Genomic DNA, 17,482 nt, shown 5'->3' with positions numbered 1-17,482 from the left:
GGCAAAGATCGAGCAGACAGCGTTTGGATCATAAAGGTGCTAACAGAATAGAGCTGTCCCTGCGGTTTTTGAAACAGAAAATTTTCTGTGGTTTTTAAAAATAATTTTCAAAGGAATCATTTTTATTCATGTCCATTTGTTCACTTCACAAGTCACTCTTAAGTGCCTTTTAGCTACTAAGTGTTATCCTGTTTTTGTAGAATACAAACATTCAAAAACCAGTCTCTGCACCCCAGGAAGTTTGTTGTTATCCCTGTCATTTGTATTATTTACTCTCTTTAGTGCTTACTAGGTGCCAGAGTCTCGTAGAGTTTATAAATATCATTGTTATTTTGTATTGGCGTTTGTTCCAGTTACCGTATGTTCACGGTGAGGAATCTGAGTTTTCAAAGACTGGGTAGAATCTACGGTAAGCATGCAGGGTGAGTAGTTCAGTTTGCCAGGTAGAGAGGCAGAATGACAATGTTTGGCAGGACCAACATTTGTATGTTTGACAATGTTTGTAAACTGTCACGATTACGTGTTTGGCGGAGTACACAGCAGTGCAGAGGCGAAGGTGTATGAGTGAACTTAGCAGGATTTATGAGCAGTTGGGTTTTGCTTGTAGAAAACGTGTGCTATGGGAATGGTTGGGAATGAGGTGAATACCTAGGTAAGACAAGCTTATGGAAGTTTGTCAGTGCTATAGAGAGGAGTAGATCTTACCCGATAGGCCTTGGGAAGTTTCTTCGGTAGACTGCTTTTAGCGGCAAATAATAGGTGACTTCTAACAGTGACGAAAACAGTAGGAACCAGAAATGTTTTGATGGTTCGGTGATGTCATCAGGATCCCAGTCGTCTCTTGTTCAGTTTTGGAGTTGGTGGTGTTTTTATTTCTCCTTTCCGGGATGGCTAATTAGCAACTGCTCCAGGTATCATATTCTCACATGGCAACATCCAGTGGGTGGGAAGGACTGCTTTTCTTTAGGTGTTTCTTTTCACTAGGAAGAGTCTTGCAGTAGACTTCCTCTAGCATTTTAAAGACTAGGTTACATCACATACTCATTCCTAAACTGGTCCCTGGTAAACCAGGTACTGTGATTAGCTTAGAATAATCCTTTCTCTTTTTGAGGCCAGGGTGAGGCCACCTTCTTTGTGTATGGAGACAGTAATATCCAAATAAAGTTGTGATTCTCTAGCAAGAATGAAGAATATGGAATGGCTCTTAGGGAGGGAGGCAGCAGTATTTGATATAGGGATTTTGGAGAATTTGAAGCAGAAGACTAAGAAGATTAGATTTGAGTTAGGACACTCTGGTTATGGCATAAAATACAGATCACCAAGCCTTTTTCCTAAAGAGCCAGTGAATATTTTAGGTGATGTGGTCTCTCAGCTCTGCCCTTGTAGTATGAAAGCAGCCGTAGCAATATGTAAGTGAACACCTGGGACTAGGCCCCAATAAAACATTATTTACAGAACCAGATGGCAGGTTGGATTTGGCCTGTGGCCGTAGTTTGCTGAACCCTCGTATGGAAGATAGGTTATAGGAAACCACATAAAGAGACTGGGAGGCAAAGGAAGCTCTTGTTTTCTTAGCCTGGTATTAGTCCATTGTGAAACTTTCAGCTGTGTAGATTGAAAACGTAAGGGGGTTCAGTTTATTCCATTAATTTTTTTTTCTGGGCCTTGTGTCTTTCTCATTTGTTTTGCTGAAATTTTTTTTATTCGTTAAGAAATAACAATAATATTTGGTGGCTTTTTTTTTTTCCCCTGTGAAAATCATCAGTTAAGAACTCATGTTTGACTAGGGCAGTGGCAGGGGAAAGATAAAGCAGAGACAGAAACAGTACAGTTAATATGAGTTTGTGATTCCTGAACATAAAAAGTTAGGGGGTGAGAGAGAACTCTCAGAAGATTCAGAGGTTTCCAGGTTGTGCGCCAGCATTTAAATTGGACAGGAAGAATGAGTAGGACTTTATCAGATGAACAGAGGAGAGCAGCAGGAATGAGGAAGACCAGTAGTTTTCTGTATATGTTGACTTTGATGGAATACCCATGTAGGATATTCTCAGTATTTAGATAATTGAATAATAGGAGTTTCCAGCTGGAGATAGACCTTCAAGATTGGAGGTGCAGATGTGAAATAATCTGCTGAGAATTATTAGGCAGAGTCATAGCTTGGGTAAAGATTGAGCTTGTCCATGATGGAGAACATGGAGAATGTGAAGGCCAGTGAACAAACCCTGGGAATACCAATTTAGAGAGGATGGATGGAAGAGTGGCAGTTAGTAAAGAAGACTGAGGAGTGCTAGGGAAAAAGTAGGCGAGGAATTAGAGGAAGTGATGTTGAGAAAATTTTTAAAAATTTCAAGCAGGAGTATTTTATCAAATTACTACAAAGAAAGTTGGATTTAACTTTTAAAAGTTCTCTGGTGGTAACCTTTTCAAAAGAACAATTTGTGAGTTGTAAGGCCTTTTATTTATGTGGTTGGTGCTTTCGGTGTCCAAATGTGGAAAAATAACATATCCACCAAGGTCCTATCTAACTTTTTGCAAATGCAACACCTACCCAGGCAGGGTCAAGGGAAAATGGTCTAGCCTGGTGAGTATACTTGCCCAGCATTTTTCCATAACTGTCAAAACCTAGGAGTCAAGTGTGAGGAAAAGTGTTGTCGTTCTTACCTGCTTCTTGTGGGAGTACTTGAGGTTTTCCTCAAGTCCTTGATGAACTCTTCTGGATGAATACTGAGACAAAAATCTGGCAGCAACAGCTGGAAGCCACTGTCAGGCCCTGTCTCTGGAATGGAATCCCGAGACAGCTGTATTTTTAACAGTTTTAAGTTTTGATCAGAAATACTTTCCAGAGCAGCAGAGTGGAGAAACTGACCTCGTGTCCTTATGTTATTGCAGAAAACTAATACCATAACAAGGAGAAAATGTCAGGTGATGCGCTGAATCTACTAGTTCTCAGTAGTTTGGGAATTCTAGTGATGTCAGTAACAAAGTCAATACGGGATTATTTTTGCTTGTGTCTTTTTTGTTATGTTTGAATACCTGACTGTATGTTGTTAGTGCTGTCTCTCTTTATTTTCTTTTGATTGTCCTTCTTCTGATATCTCTCCTTTTAGTCTACCTTTCTGAATTTCATCCCTAAAGAAAGCTCTAAGGAAAATTGTCTTGGAATCTACTACTATTAGAATACATTTCCACCATATGCATGTTGAACATATATGTATATTTCCTTCTAAGGCATTGGGCTACCTAATCTCAAAGTTGTGTCATATTTATGAGTTTCTTAGGCAAAACGACTTTCTACCTGTACACACACTGATAGTGATAGTGTCCGTGATGATGTCCTGTCAAGATTGAAAGCATTTTCTGGATTGTCAGGTAGAAATTTTTGTAGGGTACAGTTTTAAAGTGAACTGCTTTAATATTTTTTTTTCAGAAATTGGTAAGCTGTGACTTAACAAGAATATATGGCCAAATGGAATACCAAGTTTTGAACCAATTATATAGAAGATAACTCACTTTGCCTTCCCCCAAATGGGTCCTATTGATCTTTAATGCTCAAATCTGCTGTTTTCAGGGTGGGGTGGATAATTCCCCTGACAATTTGGACACAGTAATTATGACTTTTTGATTATTTTGGCAATAATTGCCTTTAATAGGTGAACTATATTTTTAATTTTCTAAGAAATTAAGGAAAAGAAACAAAAAAAATTATATAATCAGTAGTATGTTTTTATACTGGGTCTGATAGTTCTGTTTTTTCTAGAACGATCCCTGTTACTTCTTTGATTCCTATCTGCCAGAAAAATGAACTAAGTCCTAGTGAGTTGGAGAAAATGAACTGATTTTTCACCTTTGAGAGGAACTTGTATATGGTAGAACATAGTGGCAACCACCAGGATTCTCTCTCTTTTGTTTTTCTGAGTAAAATAGGATTGTTGCTTGTTTCACACTTTCTGACATCATGATTTCACCTATTCCTTTGAAACCTTTCTTCAAATGGATATATAGGAATGTAGGAATTTTCTAGGCAAACACCAAGAAAAAGAGATTCCAGGACAGGTATTCTGTGGCATAACCTTCTGACTGTAACCACGTGTCATCAACCCAAATAATAAAAATTTCATATAACGCAGTTGTGTTAGAGGCACCCCAATGACACCCCGATTTGATTATTCACTAGAAGAGCTCACAGGACTCAGCATATAGTTGTACTCATGCCTGTGGTTTGGTATGGGGACAGGCTAGAAAGGCCAATCAGCCCAGAGAAAAGGTGCATGGGGTGAAGTCCAGAGGAGACCAAGCGCAGGCTTCCAGGAATCCTTTCTCTATGGAGTTAGCAGGATGTGCTTAATTCCTCCAGCATGAAATTAGGACAGCACAAGTGAAATGTCTGCCAGTACGAGGCTTATGGATACTCAGTGCCCAAGGTTTTCACCAAACGCTAATCACATAGGCATCTTCTCCTTAGCATGTGCCAAAATTCCAGGTTTCCAGAAGGAAATCAAGTGTACGGCCTTAAGCACATTGATTGTACCAGCACTTAGGCACAGTGAGCCACTCTTAACCAGCTAGGAAATGGTGGGAACCCTCCTCAAGTCCAAGATCCCAGGGAACAACCAAGGGCCAGTCATTCAAGGAGGATGTTCTGAGGGTAGCCATCTTTGGCCTGCTGGATGAAATCTGTTCTGCATAGGAATTATAGCCCTGACTTAATTTTTGGTGGCGTCTTAAAATTTTATTTTACTAGCAAGTAATATGATGGTTACCATGGTACTGGTTTCAGTTTCATCATCCATATGAAGTAGGTATTTGTACAACAAAGACTAGGGCAATATTAGGTCATTATAATCTTTTTTGATGTGATTAAGCTTTCCTTATGATTCTTAGATACGATCAACATAATGATTTTTGATTTAAAATTAGAATAAAATCTCTTAATTATATGCAAAACCCAGGTTTGATTCATATAATGCTGAATTCCTGTTTATAGTTATAAGATATTTGATCTTATTCACCAATTGTCTTCTTTCCTAAGTATACAAATAACTTTTGTATTTTTGTATTTTGCCTTATGTATTTTCATATAATTCCATATGGGAGACAGTACCCCTACTGTGTTACTTTCATATCTATCTTAATTTTGAAGGTGACTGTATCATGCGTTAATATATGGTAAGAGTAGCTTCAATGGATACCGTGTTTTGTTGTTGTTTTTTACATTTAATGAGCCTTATTGTTACAGCAGTTTTAAGTTCACAGCAAAATATAACAAAGTGCAGAGTCTCCATATACCATACCATGCTCCCGTACACGCCTAGCCTCTCCTGTTGTCAACATCTTGCACGACAGTGGTCCATTTTGAGTAGTATCTTGTTTTCAGTTCCTTTGTTTAGTTTTGAGTGACAGAGCATGCAGCGTGTGAGCAGCAAAGGGGCAGAGGGAGAGAGGAGAAAGAATCCTGTGCCGTCAGCACAGAGCCTGATGCAGGACTGGATCCCATGAACTGTGAGATCATGACCTGAGCTCAGATCCAGACTTGGACGCTGAACCAACTGAGCCGCCCAGGCACCCTGACAACAGTGGTGCATTTTATACGGACCCTAACTCATCATTTTCAGGCAAAGTCTCTCATTTGCATTAGTGTTCAGCCTTGGTGTTATACATTCTATGAGTTTTAACAAATGTGTAATGATGTGAATCCACCTTTGTGGTATCGTGTGAAAGAGTTTCACTGCCTTCAAGGTCCTCTGTGCTGTGCCCCTTTATCCCTACATTCACCCCAACCCTTACCTCCATAGTCTTGCTCTTTCCAGAGTGTCATATAGTAAGAATCATACAGTGGACATCTTGAATGTTTAGAAAATTAAAATTCCCCAGTAATTGAATGTAGGCATTCAAGATATTCTTTGCCCTTGGTTTTATTTTGTTGCTCATCAGTAGAGGATCTGATAATATATGCCTTCCATGAAAAAAAAAGCATGATTTTTCTAGATGTGTGTCACCTAATGGGGAGGGTTGAGAAAAATGACATCATGAACCACTACATAGCATTCACATGGGATCATCCTCCTCTGTGATGTGCGGTGGGACTAGATAGACTCTCTAGCAATGGAAGGAGACAGTCTCAAGAGGTTAGAACTTTATCAAACTGAAATGCCAAATCCTTCTTACTTACCTTGCCATTGGAAGTAAGGCCAGGGAGAGTCTGTTTGCTATGGTTTGGCCATGCTGCAAAGTGCAATAGCTATAGAGCACACTTTGTGAGGGGGTGTTTCATCCTAAAACTGAACAGTCTGTACTGAAGGGCTGGGGAAGTTGTGCCGTGTTAGAGCAAAACGAAGATACTCTCTTTTAACTCCTCTAGTAGTGGAAGTCCAGAAAAATCATGCTAGTTTCAGTTTGACATTGTCAGCTTAGGATAATCATTCTCCTAACGATGTCATTTTCCTTCAGTGTCATAGAGTCGGTCAGTGATGGTCATTGTAAACATCAGTTCACCTGGAGGTGTCAAAGTCCGATAAAACCCATTCTTGCTTTTGGTCAATATAGAGGAGAAAGTAAGATTTCTTAGTGCTTTAAGCCTACCAATGGTATAATTACCATTCATTGTAGTGTGGTTTCCAGGTGCGGTCCCAAAGGAATACTTTTTAACAAATCATTAGCCATACACTTGTAATTTCCTACATTTTTCGATTGTTGATTTAACATGTATTTTGCTTTATTCTTTAGGAGCAGATAAGAGTGCTGAGGAAGACTCTATAACCAGGTAGGATTTTTATGGATTTGTAATCATGACATTTGTTGGGGCACCTGGGTGGCTCAGTCGGTTAAGGGTGTGACTCTTGATTTCAACTCAGGTTTGTGAGTTCAAGCCCCACGTGGGGTTTTGCGCTGACAGCCTCCTTGGGATATCTTTCCCTCTTTCTGTGTGCACTCACTCTCAAAATATAAAGGAATGAAATGAAATGAAATGGAAAATGAAAGGAAAAGAAATGAAATGAATGAACTGAAAATTATGTGTTTCCTAAGGGAACGCAGAGAACAAAAGCAGTTGTTGAGTGTTCTACCCTTGACTGGACATTATATCATGTGCATAACATCTGTTAAGTTATATAGTCATCGCATAGCTTTGCAAAGTAGCTGTGTTATTGTAGCCTACTTTTAATTACTCTGGCAACTGTGGTTCAGGGAGGTTGATTACTCGCCCCATGATTCCATAGTTAATGAATAGCTGAGGGGGTTTGGCCATCAGCCTGTGTAGCTTCCACATCCATTCTCTGGTTCCTCAGCAGCACTGAGATGAAGATACAGATCCTAGGACAGATCAACTCAGAATGTCAAAGGTAATGATGTCGGAAGTCTAATTTAGGGTTTTCTTAAGAAACCAGGTTAGTGCAAGTATTTGCCCTTATATGTTTGACCACTAGTGCTAACAAAAGTAATTAGTGCAGTGGTAACTAGTCCCTTGTTTTTACCATCAGAGATTTTAGGGTGGATGTCAGCTATGGCCATGGTGTCACGCTTTATACATAATAAGCAAGATCTAGTCAGGCAGCTCCTTACATGTGGTGATATCCCCTCTTCTTGAGACAAATGAGTTTTCTGTAAGGGAAGGATATCTAGTTGTAGACCATGTTACATTAATTAAATTCAGCCTCTATTTCGAGGATATTGCTCTATGATTCTCTGTTGCCTAAGTTCCCAGTCTGGTTTCCTTTTGGGCTAGTACCCTTGACTAGTTCTAGGAAACTTTTTCTTTCTTTCGAGATTTCTTTCCCCATGACTTTTCTGTACTGTGTTTTTGCCTTTTTACTTTCTTCTCTGGTTTTCTTGGTATTTCTTTTTTTTTTTCATTAACTTTTCCACTTCTGCCAGCTAAGGACTCCCCATTTTTCCAGGCCAAATCAAAAGTACTTAGAATCTCAAGATGTAGGGAACCTCAGAGATTAATTCATCAAAATACCCTCTTGTACTTCAACCTATGTTCAACCTCCTTGCCCAATGGTTGTTTACATGGAGAATTTGAAACTTGAAAGAGATTGAAGTGACCTATTTGGATATGATAAGTGACAGAAATGAGATTTAAATTCGGGTTTTCTTTCTTTGTTTCTTTCTTTCTCTCTTTCCCTTTCTTTCTTTCTTTCTTTCTCTTTCTTTCTTTCTTTCTTTCTTTCTTTCTTTCTTTCCTTTCTTTCTTTTTTGTCTTCATCTTGCAAGCAAATGTCTTAATAAGAGAAAGCTGGGGAGTGGGTATAATGAATACAATGAAGGAGGGTAAGAATCGAATTAGCAGAGGAGACCAGGTTTCAAGAAGAACAACACTGAATTGGATAGGAATAAGAGTTTTAGAAAAGATGTCAGAATATGGGGGTTTATGCCAAGTGAGATAAAGGTGAATGACAGGAATGAAGGACCCAGGATCAGGGGAATTGTTTAGAAAGGCATATCCAAATAGAGAGTTCAAGAGGGTCTTGACCAGGTTTCTGCTTTTGTGTGTGTTGGTTTCATTGAAGGTGCGAGCATACCTCAGATTTTCTGATGAGAGAGATTAAAAATCATTTGAGCTGCTGGGAAGAGTCTGTTTACAGCAAAGAGAAATATGATATCATCTACTTCCACCCCCACTTAGGGAGGAAGGCTTAGATCCTCTCAAGGAATTGGGGGTGGGGGGTGGAGATTCTGAACTACAGAGATGTATGGCCCAAGGATAGCTGTCTCCTCACTCCACCTCTTTTCCTAAATCTGTGATGCCCTTCCCAAGTACCTGTAGGGCTGAGCAGGGGCCCAAAGTATGAAAGACCTGTACCCTGGAAACCGTAAAACACTGATGAAAGAAATTGAAGATGATTGAAAGAAAGAGAAAGACATCCAGTGCTCACAGATGGGAAGAATACATATTTTTAAAGTGTCGACACTACCCAAAGCAGTCTACCGATGTAATGCAATCCCGGTCAACATACCAACAGCATTTGCCACAGAGCTAGACAAACAATCCTAAACGTTGTATAGAACCACAAAAAAACTTGAATGGCCAAAGCAATATTGCAAAAGAGGAAAACTGGAGGTATCGCAATCTCAGATTTCAAGTTTTATTCCAAAGCTGTAGTAATCCAAACAGTATGGTGGGTACTGGTGTAAAAAATAGCCACACAGCTCAATGGAATAGAACCGAAAACCCATAAAGAACTCCACAACTGTATGGTCAGTTAATCTTCCACAAACAGGAAAGACTATCCAGTGGGGAAAAGGCAGTCTCTTCACCAAACGGTGTTGGGAAAACTGGACAAGCCACATGCCAAAGAATGAACCTGGACCAATTTCTTTACCATACACAGAAATAAACTCCAAATGAATTAAAGACCTAAGTGTGAGACCTGAAACCATGAAAAATCCTTGAAGAGAGCACAGGCCGTCATTTCTCTGACGTTTGGCTGTAGCAACATTTTACTAGTTATGTCTCCTGAGCCAAGGGAAATAGAGCAAGAATAAACTATGGGGACTACATCAAACTACAAAGCTTTTGCACAGTGAAGGAAACCGTCAAAACTAAAAGGCAAACTCTGGGATGGGAGAACATATTTGCAAATGTTTTGCAAATCCTGTAAAGGGTTAGTATCCACAATGTATAAAAAATTGAGACAAGTCAACATCGCCCCCTCCAAAAAAGCCCAGTTTAAAAATGAGCAGAAGACATAACCAGACATTTTTCCAAAGACAACATGCAGATGGTCAGCAGACACATGAAAAGATGCTCCCCAAATCTACATCGAGATACCACGTTCACACCTGTCAGAATGGCTAAACTCCAAGACACAAGAAGCAAGTGTTTGCGAGGATGTGGAGACAAAGGAAACCTTTTGCACTGTGGGTGGAAATGCAAATGGGTGCGGCCCCTGTGGAAAACAGTATGGAGCTTCCTCAAGAAATTAAAAACAGAACTATCCTATGATTCAGTAATTGCACTACTGGATACTACCCAAAAGAATACAAAAACTCGAATTCCATGGGACACATGCACCCCTGTGTTTATTGCAGCATTATTTCCAATAGGCAGCGCAAGCGTCCATGGACAAACGAGTGAACGAAGAAGAAGTCCTATATGTATGTATGTGTGTGTATATGTATATCCATACACACACACACACACACACACACACACACACACTGGAATATTACTCAACCGTAAAACAATGAAATCTTGTCATTTGCAATGACCTGGTTGGAGCCCGAGAGTAGTATGGTAAGCAAAGTCAGGGAAAGAAAAATACCATATGATTTTACTCATGTAGCACTTAAGAAACAGCAAATGAGCAAAGGGAGAAAAAAAAGGGAGAGACAAACCAAGAAATAGGCTTTTAACTGCAGAGAACAAACAGATGGTTCCCAGAGAGGAGGTGAGTGGTGGGAGGGGTGAAAGAGGTGATGGGGATGAAGGAGCGCCCTTGTCATGATGAGCACAGGGTGAGTATGGAGTTGGTGAATCACTAGATTCATAAAGTAATATAACACTGGATGTTACTATTACTGGAATTAAAGTAAAACTTAATGAAAACAACAGAGGCCAACGTTTAATTATACCAAGAAACTTCGTTGAAGAAACAGATACCTGACCTTTCCCTTAATTTTTGAAATTTTGTTTTTCAATAAATGAACATGTTTTTGTTGTATATTTTTGCTCTAAAGGCTTTCCGACAAACCTGGTCCTGATGATTCATGGCCTACATCAGCTAGCCAAGACTTTGGTTTTGGTACCAAGGTAAAGTACCCTCCTGTGAAACTCACTTTCCTGCTCTGAATTTAGTTTTCTCCCTTATTTACTCTGAAAATTTACACAGTAGCCTGTGTATCATCATTTTACGTGTGTAACAGAAAGGTAGCAAGAACAAACCACTTTACAGATACATGACGCGTTGAATGTTTTGTTTTGTTTGGTTTTCCTTTGGTAAATCCTAGAGGTGGAGGCTGATCAAAGAATGGGCTGGAAAATATATAATGACCGTGATATTATATTGGGAAAAGCTTTCCCATAATGGAGGAAATATGACATTTGGTTAAGGATAAGGATTCTTACTGTGATACTAACATGACTGATAATACTCATGCCTAAATGAAATCTTATTAGATCCAAGTATCTATTGTAGGTTGCCCTCTGCCCCAGGCAATTTTTATTTTGGTGAGATACAGGATTTTCCTTTGTCTCTATCCTTTGTTCTACATTTAGCCTAAAATAATATTAGAAAATGTAGAAATTTAGATGTTTACATTATTTCTCAACATTTACCTTACAAAAGTGTTCCCCTGTATTTTTGAAATAACTCCACGAAGAGTAAGTTACAATTGTGCATCTCCCTGAAGAATACGTATTTTGCTGAAAAGAGTAGCTCTATGATCAGAGGCTCTTTATAGCCAAGTTGTCAAATTTCTAATTTCAGAAATCTTTCCTATTCTAGCTTTTAAAACGATCTCCTCCTAGTCCTTGTGTCAGATTCTAAAATTTAAAGTTTCAGACATCTGATATTTATTTAAATATTCATTCCAAAGCCCCTAAATCATTAGAAGCTACTGCAGGTTAGGAAACATACTTGTTTGACTCGTGGAGCTCCTAGAATAAAGTCTTGCTTGGAAGAAGCAATGTCATAGTTTTTGAATGTGAATAAATGAGTAGGGAAATGGAATTCCGTAGAATGGAATTTGAAGAGTAACGAAATACACATGATATATCACAATTAAATATGTGAATTTAAAAAGTAAGGCTTCAGTTTATATTCCGTTTTGGTGTTTTATATGTAAAAACGCAAATGAATTCTATTGAGGAAATCAGCAGTTACATAAGAAAGAAGGTTACAGTATATTTTTAGTATCCTCCCATTGTGAGCTTAGAATTGCAGAGAAAAACTCCTCAGCCTTTGTTTTGTTAACCCCATCTGTGTCCCATTACATACATCCTTTGAAGGTTCACATTTCTTCCTAGAATTCTCATTCCCAATTCTTTCTCCATAGTGAAAGTTGATGTGTTAGGAACCTTTCTTGTTCTGTTCTTTTGTTAGTGTAGTAATAATTTATAGCTCTTAGGAAGTGATAGATGCCAGTAATTGAACAATTTCTTTTAGAGTCAAACAAATTAAATTCTTTATTACAGTATTTATAAGCAGATAATTGTAGAGTGATAAAAGTCAGTATTATCAGGGGTATTCTGTGAATCAAAGACTCTGTTTTATGTATACACTATATATATATATATATACACACACACACACACATATATATACATATATGCATATATATACACACATATATCTTTAAAAGGGTTAAAAGACACTATTGTTCATAGCATATTCCCAATCCTACCTATGTACCTGTTGAAAAGTGTATGTTGTTTCCACTTACCTTATTTTGCTCACATTTTTCCTTTTCTTCCTTGTCTTAAGCTCATGCTTGATTGATTGGTCATGTCTTATTTTTTTTTCCTTTTTTCCTCTTCTCCCCCCATGCTTTTTAAGGTATTTTTTAATTTTTTCAAGTTTATTTTTTTGGAGAGAGAGAGAGAAAGAGAGAGAGAGAGCTAGCGGGGTAGGGGCAGAGACAAAGGGAGACACAGAATCCAAAGCAGGCTCCAGGCTCTGAGCTGTCAACACAGAGCTCAATGTGGGGCTCAAACCCACAATCCGTGAGAGCATGACTCATGAGCTGAAGGTGGACGTTGAACTGACTGAGCCACCTATGTGTTTCCCCCACCATGCTCTTTTTTAATCGTTTACCCGTAGCCTAATATTTCCTTGCAGAAACCATTTCTTTAGTGTCTGTTCTTTTAGTACATCACTTTCTGTCAACTCCATTGTCAACATATTGGTTATGGAATTCTACGGTCTGTGTGTGGTTTTCGTCCATGACTCATTGCCCCACAAGGTTTATTATTCTTTTTTCCTCTTTGTTGGAAGGAGCTGAGCTAATAAATGTTTTTGTAATGTTTGTATTTCTCTTGGAAAGGGAGGGAGAGAGGGAAAGAATGAGCAAGTGCTCGTTGTTGTGATCTGAAAATATGCAAGGTATGATCTCAGTCCTTTTATATTTGTGGAGGGCTGTTTTGTGACCCAGGATGTCATTGATATTGGGGAATGTTCTATGTACACTTAAGAAGAATGTGCATTCTACTGCTGTTAAATGAAAAGATCTCACTACATCTGTATTGATATCCATGTATCTAAATGCATATGTTAAGTATCTATGTATATCTGAATACATCTGGTCCAATGACACATTGGATCTGTGTTTCCTTACTGATTTTCTACCTTGATGATCCGCCTATTGCCATGCGTGGAGTCTTAAAGTCGGCTACAACCATGGTATTTGTATGTATACATTTATTCATGTTTGTGATTAATGGATTCATCTATGTGGGCCTTTCACTTTGGGGACATAAACATTTGCAATTGTTAGCTCCTCTTGATGGATAGACCCCTTAATTATGATTAAATGCCCTTCTGAATCTGTTACTACAGTCTTTGGTTTAAAATCTAGTCTGTCTGGTGGAAGTATGGCGACTCCAGCTTTCTTTTGACTTCTAGTAGCATGATAGGTGGCTCCCATTACCTTCACTTTGAATCTGGAGGTGTCCTGGGGTCTAAAATCAGTGTCTTGTTGACAGCATGTAGATGGATCTTGTTCTTTGGTTTTGTTTTGTGTTTTATCCATTCTGATTCCCTGTGTCTTTTGATTGGGGCATTGAGTGCATTCACATTCAGAGTGATTAGTTAAAGATACGGATTTAGCGACATTATGTTATCTGAAGGTTTCATGCTTTAGGTGAGGCCTCTAGTCCTTCTTAGTCTCTGCTGCTTTCCACTCACAGAGTCGCCCCTTAGGATCTCCTGCAGGGCTGGTTTAGTGGTCATGAACTCCATTAGGTTTTGTCTGTCTGGGAAAGCCTTTCTCTCTCTTTCGATTCTAAATGACAGCCTTGCTGGGGAAAGGATTCTTCACTGCATATGTTCCCATTCAGCACATTGACCGTTTCCTACCCCTCCCTTCTGCCCTGCCAAGTTTCATGGGACAGGTCTGCTGCTACCCTTATGTGTCTTCCCTTGTAGATTAAGACCTGTTTGTCCCTAGCTGCTTTCAGAATTCTCTCTTTATCTTTGTAGTTTTCCGGTTTCGCTATGACATGCCATGGTGTTGACCTGGTTTTGTTGATTTGGAAGGGAATTCTCTGTGCCGCCAGGACTTGGATGCCTGTTTCCTTCCCCAGATGAGGGACGTTCTCAGCTATAAGTTGTTCAAATAAACCTTCTGCCCCTTTCTCTCACTCTTCTTCTTCTGGGACTCCTGTGATGTGGCTATTATTTCATCTCACCGAATCACTTAGGTCTCTGGTACCTGCCTCGTAGTCTAGTAATTTCCTTTCTTTCCTTTCTCTGCTTCATCTTTGTCCATAATTGTATCTTCTGTTTCACCTATTCTGTCTGCTGCTTCTCCCATCCTTGCTGTCACTGCATCTAGCTTATTTTGTATCTCCTTTACAACATTTCATTTTCAGCATTCATCGTGATGATTCGTTAGGTCCTTGATCTCTGAAGCAGCTTGGTTTCAAGCCCAGCTATGAGTCTTCTGAGTGTTATTCCAAAACCTTGATGAGATATATTGTTTCTGTCTCTTTCGAGCACTTCTCTGGCTGTCTTTCTTCCTGGAATTTTTTTTTTTGGGGGGGGGGAGAATTCTTCTGATTTGTCGTTTTGGCCAGTTTCCTGTCCTTTATGTGTTTTACTAGCTTGTTCTGTGTCCCACACCTGTGAGTACTACTATATTACAAAGGGGTCCTACACTCTCCAGGGCCTGACAGTTGAACACGTGTTTTTGGAGTGTGTTGTGTGCACTCTGTTGGTGCGTCTTTGGCTGCTTTTCTCGCTACTTGGAGTGGTGGTTTGGGCCTTCCACCAGGTATGCTTTGATTTGTTTGTTGAAGTAATCTTGGAAAAAAGGAGAAGAGGGTGGTGAAGAATCCTTAGCCCAAACAAGAGAGAAATGACAGGAGTGGAAGAAAAGACCAGGCAGTGACTCAAAGGAGCTATAGGGCTTAATCCAGAAAGAGAGGGAGGAAAATGAAGAAGGAGATCTGGAAAAGTATAGAGAATGTCCCCGATGAAACCAACAAACAAAGAACCAGAACAGAAGAACAGAGGGGAAATATAAATACATATAAATAGCTTTGACCCAAAGTCAACCCGAGACTACTAGGCTGATTCCCAAGGGAGGAGAGGAAAGAGGAGAGTAGAAAGAGAAAAAAGGGAAAAGAGAAGAAAGGGAAAGAAAAGGAAAGAAAAGATGGGCACCTGGGTGTCTCAGTTGGTGAAGCGTCTGACTCTTGAATTTGGCTCAGGTCATGTTGTCGCTGTAGGTGGGTTCGAAACCCCCATCAGGCTCTGCAGTGAGAGCATGGATCCTGCTCGGATTCTTTCTCTCTCCCTCTGTCGGCACCTCTCCTGCTTGATCACTTTTTCTCTCTCTCTCAAAATAAAGAAATAAACATTGAAAACGAAAAGAAAAAAGAATAATAATTCAAATGAAAACAAACAAACAAACAAACGAACTAAGATAGAAAACCAGAGGAGCGTTGTCTATTGGTGCCTGGGACTGGTGGCTGTGCTGGTCTAGGGGAGGGGCTGTCTGGTCCCATCAGTGTCAGTCTCACTCCCATAGAGAAGCAGTTACCAGGCACATGGGCCTGGCTCCACTGAGGCTCACTGTCCATTCCCTGAAGCCCCACGATGTTGGTCGTGGGGAGAGAAATGGCAACACCCCAATCTCTCCTGCCCACACGAGGTGTCTCAAAACTCACTGTTTAGGCCGTCCTCGCAGAATAGCCTGGGAGGCCAGCTTGCCTTGCTGCACAGTCTCCTGTGCTCCCTGAGCGCTGAGCTAGGATTCAAAACCCTGTAGGATCCCGCTTTGCTCAGACCTGGTTCTGGAATAGCGCCACTCTGCACAGTGGACAAAGGGCCTCTGGCTCGTGCCTGCAGGTTCTTTCTCCCTTGGGGAGGGCAATACCTCCTCTTTCCACCATACTCAAGATGTTCTCTCCCAGTGTTGCCCTGAGAGCCTAGGTGCGGCTCCCTCCCCACCAGGGATGGGAGGTGGCAGCTCTGGTCTAGAGAAAGCCTGGCAACCTTGAAAATTCTGTTTTTTAGCTTCTAAGGCTGTTTTGCAAAGGAGAAACTGGCTCTCTGGACATCTCCTTGGTCTGTGGTCCGGACAGGTTTTCTCATATCCAAATACACTTCCCACAGCCTCTCTCTCTCTTCCTTTCGTTTCTGCACCAAAGGGCTTCCCCCACTCCATGCCTGCGCTTCCCATTTTCTTTCTCCCAATTCACATACACACCCTTCTGTCCCGCCAAGCTGTCTCTTTGCACCTGTGGAGATTTTCTTGTCCCTCTGCAGCCTGTGTTGCTGGTATTCCAAGTGTTGTGACCTCAATACTGCTGTGTTTGAGGGACAAGGGAAATTCTGATCCCCCTCCTCTGCCATCCTAACACCTCCCGCCTCCTTTTACTTTCCTTTTCACAATTTCACAGTTCTGTGTAGGATTGCATTATTATATCAGTTTAATATGTTTTATAGATATTTATGATGGCATTTTCTTACTTGAACTTCATTGATCTGAATTTTCTTTTTGTTTTTTTAAAGTTTATTCATTTATTAATTGGAGAGAGAGACAGAGAGAGCACACGTGGGGAGGGGTAGAGAGACAGAGGGTGAGAGAGAAAATCCCAAGCAGACCCTGTACTGTCAGCGCAGAACCAGACAGGGGGCTTGAACCCTTGAACTGTGAGATCATGACTGGAGCCAAAATCGACAGTCAGGTGCTAACTGAATGAGGCATTCAGGCGGCCCTAACATTTTCTTTGGAAGTCCCCTGGGCACTTTAAATGTAATATGCCCTAGTTTCAAGACATTGTTTCTGACTCTTTCCCTTTCCTCTTTCCTGACTGTAATGTGCTCTGTCCTTTGTGTTCCCTAGCCTAAAAAATAGCAGCCCTGAAACAGGAAAAGTCCTGGACTCCGAACTTCCCTGAAATGACCACATCCAGTCACTCACCACATTCGATATTTTGTACCTGCTTACCATTTTTCATATGTTATTCCTGTAATTCACTCGCTCACCTATAATTTTGCAGTACTCTTCTTGTTTTGCTTCCTTTACGTTCATCCTACATTGCTGCCAGAGTGACCTTTCTAAAATATACTTGTGACGATGTCACTCCTCTGCTTATTCAATGGATCCCCATTACCTGAAGGAGAAAATTCATGTTCTAGCATAAGACTGCTCTTTATTTATTTATTTTTTTGGTTTCGTCCTGATGTTCCAGTAATATCTCTCTATCTACCCATTCCCAATAACTCTGTTCCAGTTTTGCCATATTGCATAGGTGTTGTCACTTACTATATTACTTCATAGTTGATCCTTTTGCTCATTCTAGAATGCCCTTCACACC

General features: G+C 40.2%; 1 protein-coding gene across 1 annotated transcript in view; it reads left to right on the top strand.

The window, feature by feature from the left end:
• Positions 1–17,482, top strand: part of LOC102965978 (ankyrin repeat domain-containing protein 26-like) — a 105,775-nt gene that overhangs the window by 16,919 nt on the left and 71,374 nt on the right. The window contains exons 6-7 of the mRNA XM_042977124.1: positions 6,724–6,760; positions 10,678–10,750. Of these exons, the coding sequence (XP_042833058.1) occupies positions 6,724–6,760; positions 10,678–10,750 (110 nt within the window). The remainder of the gene's footprint in view (positions 1–6,723; positions 6,761–10,677; positions 10,751–17,482) is intronic.

This window comes from Panthera tigris (genome assembly GCF_018350195.1).
Source record: "Panthera tigris isolate Pti1 chromosome D3 unlocalized genomic scaffold, P.tigris_Pti1_mat1.1 chrD3_random_Un_scaffold_66, whole genome shotgun sequence".
Lineage (NCBI taxonomy): Eukaryota > Metazoa > Chordata > Mammalia > Carnivora > Felidae > Panthera > Panthera tigris.
Note: the sequence above shows the minus strand (reverse complement) of the source record. Positions and strands in the feature narration are given on the sequence as shown.